This window comes from Heterodontus francisci, chromosome 1 (assembly GCF_036365525.1).
Source record: "Heterodontus francisci isolate sHetFra1 chromosome 1, sHetFra1.hap1, whole genome shotgun sequence".
Taxonomy (NCBI): domain Eukaryota; kingdom Metazoa; phylum Chordata; class Chondrichthyes; order Heterodontiformes; family Heterodontidae; genus Heterodontus; species Heterodontus francisci.
Window position 1 is genome coordinate 282462686 of NC_090371.1, and position 17059 is coordinate 282479744.

The following is a 17059-nucleotide window of genomic DNA, read 5'->3' on the forward strand; positions in this document are numbered from 1 at the left end:
ACTCAAATGAAGAAAGCAGCAAAAACTTAAAATTGGACTAGCGAGAATTATCATCTCCAGTGACACAAGACACCTAGCTTTTGTTGACAAACTTCTATCTACAAACCGAGCACGAGTTTAGAAGGAAAACCCATCAGTTTAGCTTTACTTTTACTTCCATAATTCTTCAAAATTATAGCATAGCAATCAAACTTTACACCAATGTAACAAAATCATAACTGAAAAGCAGTGGGGACCATCGCTAGAGGAGTAGAATTCAAAAACCGAAGTTAATGTTGAACTTATTTAGAGCCTACGCTCAGAAGTACTGTGCACAGTTCTTGTGTCTATTACAAGAAAAGGATACAGTCCCACTGGAGAATAGATGATATGAGAGGGTACAACTATCAAGAAAGACTGAACAGGCTGAGGCTCTTTTCTCCTAGAAAAGGGAAGACTGAGAGGTGACCTTATTAGAGATATTTAAAATTATGGAGTTTTTTCACTCGAGTGGTGAGAATGTGGAACTTACTACCATAGCAGAGAAGCATTTAAGGGGTAGCTAGATTAGCACACAAATGAGAAAGGAATAGCTTGTCATGCTGATGAAGTAGGGTGGGAGGAGGCTCATATGGAGCATAAATACAGCCTAGGCTTGTTTCTATCCTGTAACTTCCATGTAGGTATCATTAGTCAAAATAGTGGAAAGGATGAATTACAGGTTTAAATGCCACCTGGAACACATACCCTGCTGGTTCTACTCCAACTGTAATTCACCACTTGCAACAGAAGGGAAGTGAACGGCTTAATCTAGAAATAATTCTTTGACTACATTCTTCTTACAGATGTTATTTAAGCTCCTGAGCAGCCCATATTTCTCTGTATGCTGGTTATGACTTTTGTAAGATATGTCCGAGGCAAATATTTGTGCATCAAATAACTGTTCAATTTATTTACATAATGAACCACTGATTTGAAACTTACTTGTTTTAAAAGGGAAGGCAAAAATATTTAAAAAGTTAGATGCCAACTGCAATTTTCCAATATCTTCAGCAACAGGGATTCCTGCTGGAAAAAATGCCATTTGTTAGTTGGTACAGGTTTTGATTTGATAAGTTTTAGCTGCCTGCAACTATATTGCAAAACCCATGCCTGTGTTTAAGAAGGGTAGGGTGCTCTTTTTTGCAAGTAAATTTTAATCCATGATTCTATAAGTTGTAAATAGTTGTTAACCTGGCTGTAGGTTACAGAGCATTGCCGAGCAGATCATTTTCCTTTCAGAGTTAAGAATGTTTTGGTAGCATTTAGCACTGCTTGTTTTTTTAATGACTGAAGAGATTTTTTGTATTTTTTAAGTTTAAAATTGCACCGAGAGTTAAGTTCCCATTTGTCACAATACCAGCGCTATTCTAGCTGAGGACGAAAGATGGATCCTGTTAAGCCAAAGGGAGTGATACAGGAATAGCACTTGAATATAGACTGGTATTGTGAAGGATGAAGGGTTAGGGTTTGAATACTGAATTATCCTTTTGCCATCTTAACTCCATTCTGAAATCACATCTACAGGCATATAAAAAAGACACAAGAATCAGTTTTCCTCCCAGTTTTCTCTGAATAACCCAGCTTTTAAATACTTAACATAGAAGTCAGTGTAGTTCTCAAAGCATTGATAAAAAGATGAAGCTGAATCTTTCAACAATGCCATCAAGAAAACTCCAATTAGCAGGGAACAAAGGGGCAAGGTATAAAATGATAGTCTGTCCACAGTATGTAAATGTAACAAATCTGAATTTTGTATAAGTATTAATTTCACCGTTTGAAGTAACTCCATTCAACAACTGTAATTATATTTATGTTACACTTGTTTTAGTAGCTGACGATGCTAGAAAATCTTGATCTTCATATATGTTCTCTAACATGTGTTGTTTCTAGGTAAAGCTTTTCATTGCAGTTCTTAATTATTTGCAACATGATTGCTGGAGCTGGTCACACTGAATGAAACCCCATTTCCCTGCATAGAGGATATGTGGATCTACCATTCACCAGTAAAAGAAATGCTTTCAAATATAAGTAGTACCTGAGCAGGAGCTTAGGACATCCCAAAGGACTTTATAGGCAATTAAGTGCTTTTGCAGTGTAAGCACAGTTGTAATGCAGAGAAACACATTATTGGTTCTTGCTGTGTGCAAATTGGCTAAACAGCAATGTGATCATGGCGACCAGATTTTTATGTTAGTGTTGTTTGAGGGATTTAAAAGATTGCACAGCACAAAAAACTCCTCTGCTGCTCTTCGAAACAGTAACAGGATATTTTACATCCACTTAAGAGAATAGACCAGGTTTAACGCCTCATCTGACAGTGCAGCACCAAAGCATCAGTCTAGATTTTTGTACTCAAGTCTCTGGAGTGAGACTTGAAACCACACCCTTTAGTCAGGCTAGTGTTCTCCTGCATGGCTAACAGTACAAAAACATCTTTAAAGTATGCAGAACAAGTGACTAGATTTTGAAAATTCAGCTTGTATAGAAAACATTTAAACTGCTTCCACTGTATGTTAATTTAACAAATGTTATGCCATAACATGTATAATGTGATAATTTATGAACAAATAAAGTTAAACATTTGACAGCTTTGGTTACTCGTTTAATTATATTGCACTCAGTAAGTAAATGTCATCATTTGTGGTTCTGCATTTACTAGCAAGATATCTCAACTAAAATGTACATTGGTGAAAATTTACAGTTTTAAGCAGTTGTGCATCTCTTTAGTAACAAGATCTTCACCTTGGGCATTAAAATCAGGCAAAATGAATAATTTAAAGCCAGCCATGATTCTCCTCTTCCCTATGTCCCCAAAGTAAACCAATTACAGCCCTTGAGTTGCAACAATCCAATTATGATACCAGAAATGCTACTATTTTATAAAGAAAAACAAATTGGGGTCTTATGTGGCTTTTCTTATTAGTGGCAGTGAGGTGTTCAGAAAAACAGCTGTATGCAGTAAATATTGTCAACCAGAACTTGGGGGAAGTCATGGATGATCCGATTCTCAGTTTAAGAAACTTTGATGAAATGTCTTTATGAGCACCACCCAATTCCTGGAAACTGCATGTGGCATTAATGACTTGCCAGTAGGTTCACAATCTTTGAGAATGTTAATTTTCTGTCTTCAGCTCTTCAGGAAACTTCCACAGCCTGGCGCAACTCTTCAAACAATGGTGCAAGTTCTTTCTCCAAACTGACAATCAATCCTTTCAAGACAGAAAACAGCACAGTATAAAAGCAGTAAAATGCATAGCCACTACCAAAAACAGCCACAAAGAATTGACCCAACGAGGCCATTTGGCCCTTAACACCTCTGCTAGGGCTTAGAGCTCTTCATTCAGCCAATCCCTTGCCCTTTCGCTCTACCGTTAAATCATCTTGTTCAGATATTTATCCAGTTGCCTTTTAAAAGTGGTTAAGGATTCTGCTTGTCAGTTTCTGACAGGACATTCCATGTCCTGACAACTCCCAGCATTAGAAAGATGTCTAAGCTCTCCATTTGTTTTAGGTGATGATCTTAAATTCATGCACTCTGATTACCAACCAGAAGAAGCAACATTTCCTTCATTGCTTCAAAAGCCTTTCATTTTAAACATTTCTTTCAGATTTTCTCAATCCTCTTTTTGTTCAAATAAACAGTGCCTCAGTTTCTCTAGTCTCTCTTCCTAACTAAGGACTTCCATCTCTGATATCAAATAATGAAACTCTTCAGATCCTTTCCCTGGCTTTGACTTAGTTCCTAAACTAAGGTGCCAAAAAAAAGGGCCATATTGTAATTATAGCATTGTCTCTTCACTTTATGTACTTTTTGTCTCTATAAAACCTCGGGGTCAAATGCTGAATTGCTTATGAAAACAAAAGTTATAACTGGTCCTCTCACTCTTAAAGATTAGTGTCTCTGAACTCCTTAGGTCTCCCCTACTTTTAAAGTTTTTACAGTTTCATGTAGGCCATCTCCATAACTTAAATAAAAGCAAAACACTGCAGATGCTAGGAACCTGAAATAAAAAAGAAGAAATGCTGGAAATACTCAGCAGGTCTGGCAGCATCTGTGGAGAGAGAAGCAGAGTTAACGTTTCAGGTCCGTGACCCTTCTTCAGAACTGACGAATATTAGAAATGTAAAAGGTTTTAAGTAAGTAAAGCAGGGGGTGGGGCAAGAGATAACAAAGGACAAGGTGTTGATAGGACAGAGGATCAGAGAATAACTGACCAGAAGGTCATGGAACAAAGGCAAACGGTATGTTAATGGTGTGCTGAAAGACAAAGCGTTAGTAGAAAGGGTGTGAATTGACTGTAAAGCACAAAGCACTCCAAGCACAAACTTTAAAAAACAGTGGGTAGGGCACAGTAGAAACAAACTAACCAAACTAAAAAAATAAAATATCCAAAGAAAAAATACAAAATAACTAAACATAAAAAAGGGGGGCCCTGTCATGCTCTGAAATTAGTGAATTCAATGTTCAATCTGGCAAACTGTAATGTGCCTAATTGGTAAATGAGATGCTGTTCCTCACACTTACGCTGATGTTCGCTGGAACACTGCAGCAATCCCAGGACAGAGATGTGAGCATGAGAGCAGTCAGGGCAGGGCGGGTGAAATGGCCAGCAACCAGAAGCTCGGGGTCATGCTGACAGACTGAGCGGAGGTGTTCCACAAAGTGGTCACTCAATCTGCGTTTGGTCGCCCCAATGTAGAGGAGACGACATTGTGAGCAGTGAATACAGTATACTACATTGAAAAGTACAAGTAAATCGCTGCTTCACCTGAAAGGAGTGCTTGGGGCCTTGGATAGAGAGGAGGTAAATGGGCAGGTATTGCACCTCCTGCCATTGCAGGGGAAGATGCCATGGGAAGGGGACGAAGTGGTGGGGGTAATGGAGGAGTGGACCAGGGTATCGCAGAAGGAATGATCCTTCGGAATGCTGACAGGGAAGGGAAGATGTGTTTGGTAGTGACATCACGCTGGGTGTGGCGGAAGTGGCGGAGGATGATCCTTTGGATCAGGAGGCTGGTGCGGTGGAAAGTGAGGACAAGAGGAACCCTGTCACGGAGAAACTGGGAGAATGGAATGGAGTCCTTTCAGGAGACAGGATGAAGAAGTGTAGTTGAGGTAGCGATGGGAGTCGGTGGGCTTATAATGAATAGTAGTAGACAGCCTATCCCCAGAGATGGAGACAGAGAAGTCGAGGAAGGGAAGTGTCGGAGATGGACCATGTAAAGGTGAGAGGAGAGTGGTAATTAGAAACAAAGTTGATAAAAGTTTTCTAGTTCCGGGCGGCAGCAGGAGACGGCACTGATACAGTCATCAACGTACTGGAAAAAGAGTTAGAGGAGGGTGCCTGAGTAGGACTGGACCGAGGAATGTTCGACATATCCCACAAAAAGAAAGGCATAATTAGGACCCATGCGGGTACCCATAACAACACCTTTTACTTGAAGGAAGTGAGTGGAGTTGAAGGAGAAGTTGTTCAATGTGAGAACAAGTTCAGCCAGGCAGAGGAGGGAGGTGGTGGATGGGGACCGGTTGGGCCTCTGTTCAAGGAAGAAGTGGAAAGCCCTCAAACTGTCCTGGTAGGGGATGGAGATGTACAGAGATTGGACGTCCATAGTGAAGAGGCGGCGGTTGGGGCCAGGAAAGTGGAAATTGTCAAAATGACGTAGGGCGTCAGAAGAGTCACGGATGTAGGTGGGAAGAGACTGGACCAGCGGAGAAAAGATAGTGTCAAGATAGGAAGAAATAAGTTCAGTGGGGCAGGAACAGGCTGAAACAATGGGTTTCCGGGACAGTCCTGTTTGTGGATTTTGGGAAGGAGGTAGAAGCAGGCTGTCCGGGGTAAGGGGACTATGAGGTTGGAAGCTGCACAGGGAAGATCTCCAGATAAGATGAAATCAGTGACAGTTCTGTGGACAGTAACTAGATGTTCGGTGGTGGGGTCATAGTCCAGGGGGAGGTAGGAAGTGTCTGAGTGTTGGCGCTGAGCCTCTGCAAGGTAGAGGTCAGTACGCCAGACAACGGCACCACCCTTATCTGTAGGTTTGATGACAATGTCGGGGTTAGACCTGAGAGAACGGTGAGCAGCAAGTTCAGAGGGGGGCATGTTAGAGTGAGTGAGGGGGGGGGGGGAAAAAGAGAAATTGAGACGGCAGATATCTTGCCCACACTTTTCAATGAAAAGATCAAGAGCGGGTAAGAGGAGTCCAGGTAGAGGGGGAATGCTGGAGGCAGATGAATGGATCTGCTGGTCGGGAGGAGGACTCCTGGTCAAAGTAGTGAGCCCGGAGGTGAAGGCGACAGAAGAGCTCAACGTCATGCTGAACACAAAATTATTTGAGGTGGGGGCATAAGGGAATAAAACTGAGTCCTTTGCTGAGTACAAAACATTCAGCGGCAGAGAGGGGAAAGTCAGAGGGTATAGCGAATACACGGCAAGGGGTCAGAGGGAGATGAAGGGGAAGAAGGATCTGGAAGGGTATTCGTCCCCATCAGCTGCTGGAGTTTGTGTTCCTTAACACCTGAAAGGAAGAAAAAAAGTTTTTTGTTAATGCACCAGATAAGACGGAGGATGAAATGAAACTGCGGAGTAGAACAGCTTTGAGATAAGGTGAGGCGGTGCTTCTGGAGAGAGAGAGAGGTCCACCGTGTACACGTGGTGATGCATGGCACTAAGTGTTGATCTCAGGATGCGGCGAGAACAGCAGTCCAAGGAACGTTGTATTTCTCCAAGATACCTATAATCCTGGGTGGATTCAAAACACGAAGGATGAAACTTCAGCTGGAATCCACATAACTTTCTTCCTGAAATGTACTGCCTCACATTTACCTGAATTAAACTTCATCTGACATCTACCTGCCCACTCTACTAACCTGTGTGACTTCCTGAAGTCACTTAGTCCTGGTCATAGTTTATCACATTCCTTTTTGTGTCTAAAATGTTGATGTTCCTCTTTGGCCTCTTAACAGCTTTACTGCTGCCTCATTAACTACTGAGCAATCTTTTTATACAATGATGATGCAAACATAGGAGCCACCTCACAGATCTTCATGCATATATCAAGATTCACTATTAAAATATACATTTTCTCCCCATTTACCAGGACGTTGATTTTTCTGTACACATCTAGCAAAATAATTTTAAGTAACTCATTAATGTCGTTCTCATCAGTATTTTCCTTAAGTGTCAGTCACAAAATCTTTCTCCCAAAAACATCTGCCTAGTGACATTGCAGTGAAAAAACACAGATTCAGCCACTAGTTCTTTACCATCTTACTAAATATATGCTGCTAAATTTAAACCATACTCAAATCAACAGCCTTGCCCTGGATCCACCTTGTGCTCCGGGCATATAGCACCTCACCCAGATACTGCAGCTCCTAGCTCTCATGAAAAATACACACCAATAATTCCATCCTTCGCTACTGCTCCTTTGACTCCTCCCTCACTCTCTTCTGTCACAACTGTAGTTCTGCTGCCACTACTCTAACATTGTGAAAACACACCAAGAAAAAGATACAACAGACAGACTGTGCTACAATAGTGGCAGTGAGATATAACAGCAACAACGTGCATTTATAACTGTTCTTTTAACATACTGAAATGGCCCAAGGTGCTTCACAGGAGCATTCTCAAACAAAATTTGACATTAACCACTAAGATATTAGGATAGATGACCAAAAGTTTGGTCCAAGAGTTTTTAAGGAGTAAAGGAAGAGACAGAGGTTTAATTATCTAATAATAAATTTAATAATCAAGAATATAGGGCCCCGGAGGTTGAAGGCACGGGCACGATTGAAGTGATTAAAATCGGGGATGCTCAAAAGGTCAGAATTGAGGGAGTGCTGAGATCTCAGGGTTGTAGGAGGTTACAGAGACAGGGAAAGTTAAAAAAAACAAGGATGAAAATTTTAAAGTGGAAGTAATGCTTCACCAGGAGCTAATGTAGGTCAGCAAGCACAGGGAGGACTGGTGAATGGGACTAAGGGCTGATTGGAAAGCCAGTGGCAACCCTGCCTCAGCCATTTCCGGGAGCCCTGTGATTCTGTGCCCATCAGGCAATTAACTACCTGGCATCAGGGCTCCCATCCCTTTAAGGGCAGAGATCCAACTCAAGAGCTGTCAGGCAATTGGAGGGCCAGCAGCTCTTCAGTCCCAGCACCAGGAGCGGTGGCCACTGCCAGGACTGCACCCGGCCCAAAGCAGCATCATGGACGTCACCCTGGTAAGGGTCGCCGGGGTCAATTGGGCAGCCCTTGCTGCTAGAGAGGTGGGGATGGGGGGGGGGGGGGGGACCCTCCATAGGGCTGAATCAGGAGGGCCTCTCCACCCCAAATGAGGCTGCCAGTTTTACTGGGCAGCCTCCCAAGATGACGGAGGGACCCCCATTGTCACTCGTAAAAAGCCACTTAAGGACCTCAACTGGCCTCAGGAAGGGAAGGCAATCCTTGACTTTCCACACTGCTGATAAAACTGCACGATGTCAGGAAGATAATGGGCACTCCACTCCCTGCCTTCCCTCCCAATTTCACATCTACACACCCCCAACCTCTCAACCCACTCCCATAGGACACATTAAATTCCACCCTAACAGAGTTAGAATATGGGCAGCAGAGTTTTGGATGACCTTTTAATTTGAGGGAGAATGAGGAGAGAGTAACAGACATAATTTTATTTTATTTAGAGATACAGCACTGAAACAGGCCCTTCGGCCCACCGAGTCTGTGCCGAACGACAACCACCCATTTATATTAACCCTACAGTAATCCCATATTCCCTACCACCTACCTACACTAGGGGCAATTTATAATGGCCAATTTACCCATCAACCTGCACGTCTTTGGCTGTGGGAGGAAACCGGAGCACCCGGAGAAAACCCACGCGGTCACAGGGAGAACTTGCAAACTCCGCACTGGCAGTACCCGGAATCGAACCCGGGTCCCTGGAGCTGTGAGGCTGCGGTGCAGGAGTAACAACAACGGCAGAGCATAAAGTAGGGAAACAAAAGGAAGCAGTATGTCAGGGGTTGGGCAGGACAGGAATTTAGCAGAAATCAGTTCTTTCAGGAGGTCCCCAAAGGGGACAGTCAGACATAACAGACACCATAAAGACAGGCACATAAGCCACAGAGGTAACCCAGACCTGCCAGAAAAATACAAAATGCTCGACAAGGAGGCCCAGTCCTTTGTCACAGGCCAATAGAACTACACGTATGTACTATCGCAAGCCAGCACTTTGACAAAGAAGTATACCTAGTGTGGGGGGGACCTTTAAATTCATGTACTCTGGAGAGAGATAGCTACATTATACTCAATTCCTTGAAGACACACCAAGTTAAGGACTAGCTTGAAGTGGCAATTTCAGGACAAACGCATTTCAATTTGCAGACAGTCAGCTAGCTAAACACGCGCACATTTAGCAGACAAGATAAACTAATGCAGATGCTGGTAATCAAATAAAAAAAAGAGACAATGCTGGAAATACTCAGCAGGTCAGGCAGCATCTGTGGAGAAAGAAACAGAACTAACATTTAAGGGCAATGACCTTTCACCAGGGCTGGCTCAGAACCCTGTTCTGCTGAAAGGTTGCTGACCTGAAATGTTAATGTTATTTCTCTTTCCACAAAACCTGCCAGGCCTGCTGAGTATTTCCAATATTTTCTGTTTCTATTACACATTTACCAGAACCAGTTTTCCTGGTTTAAACCAGTAATTAAACCTTACAACAATGTAGCTGAAAGACTGGTTTTAAGAGTCTATCCAGAAAATAGTTTCTATTATTTGCATTAACAGTCAAAGTGAGTGGTTTATGAATCAGAATGATCGGTTTTCAAACCGTTCAGTCACTGACATACTTGCATCACTTTTTTTGAATGAGTCTTTCTCATGTGCAAATCTTCCAGCACTTCCTCTTCACATCACCTTCCATCTAATTTTCAACTCAGATGTTAGCAGCACCTGCTTGATCAGGCAGAATTACATTCCCTGCCTCTAGGCCTTGTTCTTCCTTCTATCCCATAGAGGGCCTCCACTGAATCAGTACTCAGTCACAAATGCTGATGCGTAATAATGTCACAACTTTTCAAAAGAACATAGTCCTGGGGGAATAAGGCCAACAGAGGAGTTGAAACACAAGGTCAAGAATGTTAAATTTCAGCTACTCTAGGCCAATGAGGATTGGTGTGATGGGGGAGTGGGACTTGGTGCAGGGTAGGAAGTGGGCAGCAGAATTTTGGAGGAGTTGAGGTTATAGAAATACCCATTTATGTACCTACAGCTTATGGTGATACCATGGGTTCATTTTCAATTTATCTACCAATTAAATTTGTATTTTTTTTGGTTACAGAAGAATTAGTTACAAGCAACAATTAGTCAAGATTAAATATTGCGTAATATATATGCATGTTTATTATGAATCATTATGCTAGGTTAAATAAAATTAAAGTTTGGTTAAAAGTGAACTACATGGAAAGGGTTACTACCATACCAATTAAAAGTATGTGGTGGTAAAGGAAGACTGTGGCTTGCAGTTCTAACAGCTTCAACAAGAATGAAAATGAACAAATGGAAAAATATTAAACAAACAACCTTGAAGATGGTTTAACGATCTTTCCTGATGTCCTAGGCCCAACCATCTTCAGCTGCTTCATCAATGACCTTCCTTCAATCATAAGGTCAGAAGTGGGGATGTTTGCTGATGAATGCACAATGTTCAGCACCATTCGTGACTCCTCAGATACTGAAGCAGTTCGTGTAGAAATGCAGCAAGACCTGGACAATATCCAGGCTTGGGCTGATAAGTGGCAAGTAACATTCACGCCACACAAGTGCCAGGCAATGCCATCTCCAACGAGAGAATCTAACCATCTCCCCTTGACATTCAACGGCATTACCATCGCTGAATCCCCCACTATCAACATCCTAGGGGCTACCATCGACCGGAAACTGAACTGGAGTAGCCATATAAATACCGTGGCTACAAGAGCAGGTCAGAGGCTAGGAATCCTGAGGCGAGTAACTCACCTCCTGACTCCCCAAAGCCTGTCCACCATCTACAAGGCACAAGTCAGGAGTGTGATGGAATACTCTCCACTTGCCTGGATGGGTGCAGCTCCAACAACACTCAAGAAGCTCAACACCATCCAGGACAAAGCAGCCCGCTTGATTGGCACCCCATCTACAAACATTCACTCCCTCCAACGCCGACGCACAGTGGCAGCAGTGTGTACCACCTACAAGATGCACTGCAGCAATGCACCAAGGCTCCTTCGACAGCACCTTCCAAACCCGCAACCTCTACCAACTGGAAGGACAAGGGCAGCAAATACATGGGAACACCACCACCTGCAAGTTCCCCTCCAAGTCACACACCATCCTGACTTGGAACTATATTGCCGTTCCTTCACCGTCGCTGGGTCAAAATCCTGGAACTCCCTTCCTAACAGCACTGTGGGTGTACCTACCCCACATCGACTGCAGCGGTTCAAGAAGGCAGCTCACCGCCACCTTCTCAAGGACAATTAGGGATGGGCAATAAATGCTGGCCTGGCCAGCGACGCCCACATCCCATGAATGAATAAAAAAAACAAGAGCCTGGATTTTGCAGTCAGCAGTGAAGCAATCACCGCTGACCTCAAAAGAAAGCTGTCCATAGATCTAGAGATCTGTGGCATGGATTTCCTCTTTCCTGATGTTAATTTGAATCTGGTGGCAAGTCAAGGGGATCTCCAGACATCCAGCAACAGTGATGTCATCAAGCAGGCTAAGCAGCCAATCATAATGAATAATTGTCAGACAGCAAATCAGAAAGCAAAATGCACTGATTATCCTTCAATTTTGGATATACACATTAGAAGCTAAAATATCAAACTTTAAAAATAACTACTAAAAACTTGGAATTTATAATGGAAAGATTTGACATTACACAAATCTAAAATTAGTTTTCCAGTGCCTTCAGCATTAGTTATGACTTAGTACACCATTAAAAGCTCAGTTACATCTCATTAAAAAGGCATAACTTTTTCCGAGGTTCTTAAAACTGATAACAGCGTAAAAGAGTAAGTTCTTGTCAGTTCAGTGATTTTGAAGGATTTGCCATCTACAGGGACTACACCAGCACATCCTGTGTATCAGCAGGGCATTACTGACAGCAACTTCAGGATTGCTAGGTTTACTGCGCAAATGCAGACTCCAGAAGTTGCTATCAGTTTCAGGGGAGTAATGATGGTGAACGCTGACAGTTTCGCCGTCATTACTAAAGCAAAATCCGAGCCACCATAAAAAACTTTCAGAATGCTTAAAAGTAAGGTAAGGAAGAAAATTGGCTACAAACAAGTGGGTTATCAAAGTTTCAAGCAAGCTGGTGCGTCAGACAAGAGGAGCCAGTGGTAGAACAGGAAGGTTGAAACAGGATTGGTTAATCCTGGATGTAGAACAGAAGGACCAAGCCATCGTTGGGCACACAGATTCATGTTGCACTTGGTAGGCCAGAGTTTTGCAAGTCAAGCAAGAGTAACTTTTGTATTGTGAATTATAAATTATAGAAACAGTAAATAAACTAAGAAAACAATTTAAATCAAATATCTAGTGTCTGACTTGCTTTGCTCCAGAGCTGAACAAAATTAAGAAATGCAAAATACAGTGGATGCTGGAAATATGAAATAAAAACAGGAAGTGCTGGGAGTACCCAGCAGGTCAGGCAGCATCTGTGGAGAGAGAAACAGATGTAACGTTTCAGATCAGTGAACTTTCATCAGAACTGGCAAAGTTTAGAAATGGCTTAGTCTTTGAGCAAGTGAAAGGGGGGAGGAGGGGGAAGAACAAAAGGGAAGGAGTGTGATTGGGCAGAAGGCAGGAGAGATAAATGACAAAGATGTCACAGAACAAAGGCAAAGGTAGTGCTAATAATTGTAGCAAAAGACAAAGCATAAGTAGAGAGAGTGTTAGCAGCAGAATAACGAACAGCTCTGATCAAAAGCAAAACCATGAAAAACAAGCTTAACCAAAACAAGAAATGCTGGATTCACTCAGCAGGTCTGGCAGCATCTGTGGAAAGAGAAGCAGAGTTAACGTTTCGGATCAGTGACCCTTCTTCCGAAGAAGGGTCACTGATCCGAAACGTTAACTCTGCTTCTCTTTCCACAGATGCTGCCAGACCTGCTGAGTGAATCCAGCATTTCTTGTTTTTGTTTCAGATTTCCAGCATCCGCAGTATTTTGCTTTTAAAAACAAGCTTAAGATAGGTTCTTGGCAAAAAAAATTTTTTTTTAAATTGTTGAACTCAATGTTGAGTCCAAAAGGCTGTAGAATGCCTAATCAGAATATGAGGTGCTGTTCCTCTAGCTTGCATTGAGGTTCGCTGCAACACCGCAGCAGACCAAGGACAGAAATGTGGGCATGAAAGCAGGGTGGTGACTTAAAATGGCAAGCAACCAGAAGCTCAGGGTCATGCATGCAGACTGAGCGGAGGTGTTCTGCAAAACTAAATGAATACGGCTGCAATAGGCTGGAAGATAAATCTGCAGCCTAGACAACCTGAACACAAAAGTAGAGCAGGCTCATTTAACCTGGATTAAAATTAGATATAAAACTAGTCATAGGGAGTTTCTATTAGGGACACTAGTTGGTCTTTTTTTAAAATAAAAGATATTCCTGTTCATGTTATATTGGGCTGAATTTTAATCGCCCGCTGCGATCTGCGGCAGCACGCTTTCAACTCGGCGGCCTTCCGACACGGAAGTGCCGAGGAGCCCCCACAATATTATGCACGGGGTTCATTTAAATAGAGGGGTGGAGTGGCCGTCCCGATATCATCGGAGGGGGGTGCCACCACACAGATGCCATTTTTAAAGGGCTTTAGGCCCTTAGCAAAAATTACCAGTTTTAAAAGGTGTAGCATTATTAATTTTAATTAAATAAAAACTGTTGCGATGGAGGCCCTTCCCCAAAATTCCCCCCCCCTCCAACCCATGGTCATTTCATTGTCCCAGGTAATCAAAACATGCTTTTTCTCTAAAATAAAAGCAAAATACTGCGGATGCTGGAAATCTGAAACAAAAACAAGAAATGCTGGAATCACTCAGCAGGTCTGGCAGCATCTGTGGAAAGAGAAGCAGAGTTAACGTTTCGGGTCAGTGACCCTTCTTCTCTAACTGAATTTTACCCCCCAAACTTCAAACTTCTGCCCTTCAGTCCCTTCCCACCATTCACAAAACCAATCAAAATTGTTTTCCCAGCTTCCCCACCCCTCCTACCTTGAAAATTTTATTCCCCACCTCCCCGCCCACCAGGTTCTCGCCTCGGAAAGAGTTCCAAAGGCGCTCGAAGCATGAACGGCAGCCGTAAAATCAGCTTGAAACGTCCGCTGCCTACAGGTAAGTACATTTACATATTAAAGTTAATTTAAATATGCAGATGAAGGGCCCGCCGCCAAGTGGCAGGGAGCTGCACCAAGGTCCCCCGCCGCCAGTAATATGCGGCGGGCCCTTCTCGACATTGTGGGTCGAGGCAGGCCTCTCCCCGCAGAAATTTACTGGCCCTCGCGCTGCAACATCGAAGGGCCAGTAAAAATTAGCCCACAGTCTCCAAAAAGACCTCAACATATTGTCATCCTAAAAACTCATTTTTACAAACAGATGTTTTTCAGGAGAGAAGTATTCCAACTGTCACAGATATAATCTCTACATACATGTTTTGGGTCTACATTTGGTCTGGTGAAAAACATTGCAAAATCAAACACATTGAGCCTGGTGAGTCATTATAGGAAGTGTCAATGCCTAAAATATCTCTTCTAGTTTCATGAATTGTTCTGCCATCATAGCCCTCGCAAGGCTCTACATTGCCTCATAACGTAATGAGGCAAATCAACTATTTTAATAAATTTATCTCCGGAAGGAAGAATAAACAAAGTTTGCAGAAAACAGGCCACAAAAGAGGAAGTCCAACCCAACTAATTTAGACACCCATTTTAATCTTTGTTCTGGTTAGGTCGCCCTGAAATTATTTCAGATAACTTCATATACACTCATTTTATTGACAAAATGACAGACTGTGCATGTGGAATTTCTGGATGAAATTCTATCCATATACTAAATCAATATGCTGCCCACTAAAATAACCCTCCCTTTCTATAGCCTACAGGAGCACGTCTTCTACCACGTGTCAGTGACTAAACCACCCTAACTCCATTTCTCCTTATAGAGAAAGAAAAACAGAAAAAGAAAATTTCAGCTTTGGCTCAGTTCGTTGCACTCATCTGAGACAGAAGGCTGTGGGATTGTGTCCCACCAAAATTGTTCTTTTGTAAGTAAACACAACACCCAAATAGGTACACAGCAGGTACTGCTTTTAAAGACAAAAAGAACTGCTTCTATATTCAGTCCACCGATCTGGCAGGTGACAAAAACCTTCCGTGAAGAGCAGCATTCCCTGTTTGGCATACTGAAAGGATACTTGCCCTGGACTTAGCTTAATGCACTTTGTACCAATATAAGGCGATATGAAAATAGTTTTCTAATTGTCTTCAGCATCATTACACATGCTAAAATATATCCCACAATAATGTACAAAAATGAAGTACCTGTGTTAGCACTGCTGTTGGCTATGAAGCTAACTACCAAAGGCAAGCGATTAAACTGCACAACCTGGAAGAAAAGGACAATAATTTTAAAAAAAATCACTAAAACCAAAGATTGCTCTGATCAAAATTCAACAAAAAAAGAACAGTTAATAGGAACTGACTGGTCATCTCCCAAAGTGATGCACTTACAAGGAAACTGGGAGCTCAAGATATAGGATAACTATACCAGAGGGCATGGTTGAACATTAAAGCAAAACAATAATAAGCTGATGAAATGAGGAGGTCACAACCAAATGGTGCAAGCTTTACCTTTTTCTTTAAGTCAACAATTTGCTTCCCTGTTAGAATGGCAGTACAGTACCAGACAATAAGGGGCAGTTTATTCTGAAGATGGATCCACTGCAGGTCAGCAGTACAACTGCAGTGTAAAGGTGCTGTTTCACTGCTTAACACAGATGGCAGCCAAGAGCAGTTTTGACAGCATATATAAGTTCTCCTGTTTGATAATTGCCACAATTTAAAATGGAAATTCCTGACCTTCCTAGAGGAAATATCTAACCTCATTTAAATACACAACATATCTTCGCAGATGGAGGGGTAGGCTGATGATGCAAGAGAGAATACAGAAACACATTACAACCCAATCGCAACTGTACAAGTGACCTAACCATCCTGATTTAGAAGTGTGTAAAGCTGTTATGCCAATGTAAATATTGTTAAAATTGAATACCAGTGTGTCAACAAAGTACTTTAAAAAAAAAGTACCCAAACTTAACATGCACTGAGAAAGTGCACCTTGTCCACTGGAACATGACCAAAGTTTTAAAAAATTAAATTCAATTTAGATTAATAAAAATACATGTAATGGGGTGGGACGGAGAGGCATACACACTTTAGTGAGGCACTTTATTTAATTAAGAACAAAAAAAATCACCTGGTACGTATTATAATAGCAAATTATGCTCTTGTTCTTTGAAAGTCCCAGCTTGCTTCCTTGATCTGTTGCTAGGGCAAAGGTAGAAAGGAATCCAGGTCTCAGTGCATGCTCTGGTGCGTTATCATTAGCAACTGAAGGAAGATAACCCAAGGGAACAATTAATTTCTACTGCTCCACTGGCACACATGTAGGTTACTGTAGAAAAGCATATCAACAAAACACTCCATGAAAACAGGAAAACCTTGTTGCTATTCACGCACCAGCGATGACATTCTGACTGGGCCAGGGAAAACTCAAATTTCAAAACTCTGAAAACAGAACTTGAATGGTAATCATTGTTTTAGTGCTACCTCAAAAACATTGAGCAAGCAAATGAATTGTCAAATCACAGGTTCAAGTATGGTTGGTCAGTCACTACGACTTCCCTGCTTCAGTCAACTTAAGTTTGGTCAGTGCTCTTTCACTCATTAAATGGAGTGTTATATGAGTAATGCATTTTATTTTGAGGAAAATTAGAACATCTCCT

At 42.2% G+C, this 17059-nt stretch overlaps 2 protein-coding genes across 4 annotated transcripts in view; one reads left to right on the plus strand and one right to left on the minus strand.

Moving 5' to 3' along the window:
• dapp1 (dual adaptor of phosphotyrosine and 3-phosphoinositides) overlaps positions 1 to 2610 on the plus strand; it is a 254861-nt gene extending 252251 nt beyond the window's left edge. For both annotated transcript variants that reach the window (XM_068046417.1, XM_068046424.1), the window contains exon 9: positions 1 to 2610. In XM_068046417.1, the coding sequence (XP_067902518.1) occupies positions 1 to 30 (30 nt within the window). In that variant the 3' untranslated portion in view covers positions 31 to 2610.
• lamtor3 (late endosomal/lysosomal adaptor, MAPK and MTOR activator 3) overlaps positions 2611 to 17059 on the minus strand; it is a 27843-nt gene continuing 13394 nt past the window's right edge. For both annotated transcript variants that reach the window (XM_068046437.1, XM_068046446.1), the window contains exons 5-7: positions 16531 to 16664; positions 15597 to 15660; positions 2611 to 3230 (exon numbers count right to left, since the gene is read on the minus strand). In XM_068046437.1, the coding sequence (XP_067902538.1) occupies positions 3157 to 3230; positions 15597 to 15660; positions 16531 to 16664 (272 nt within the window). In that variant the 3' untranslated portion in view covers positions 2611 to 3156. The remainder of the gene's footprint in view (positions 3231 to 15596; positions 15661 to 16530; positions 16665 to 17059) is intronic.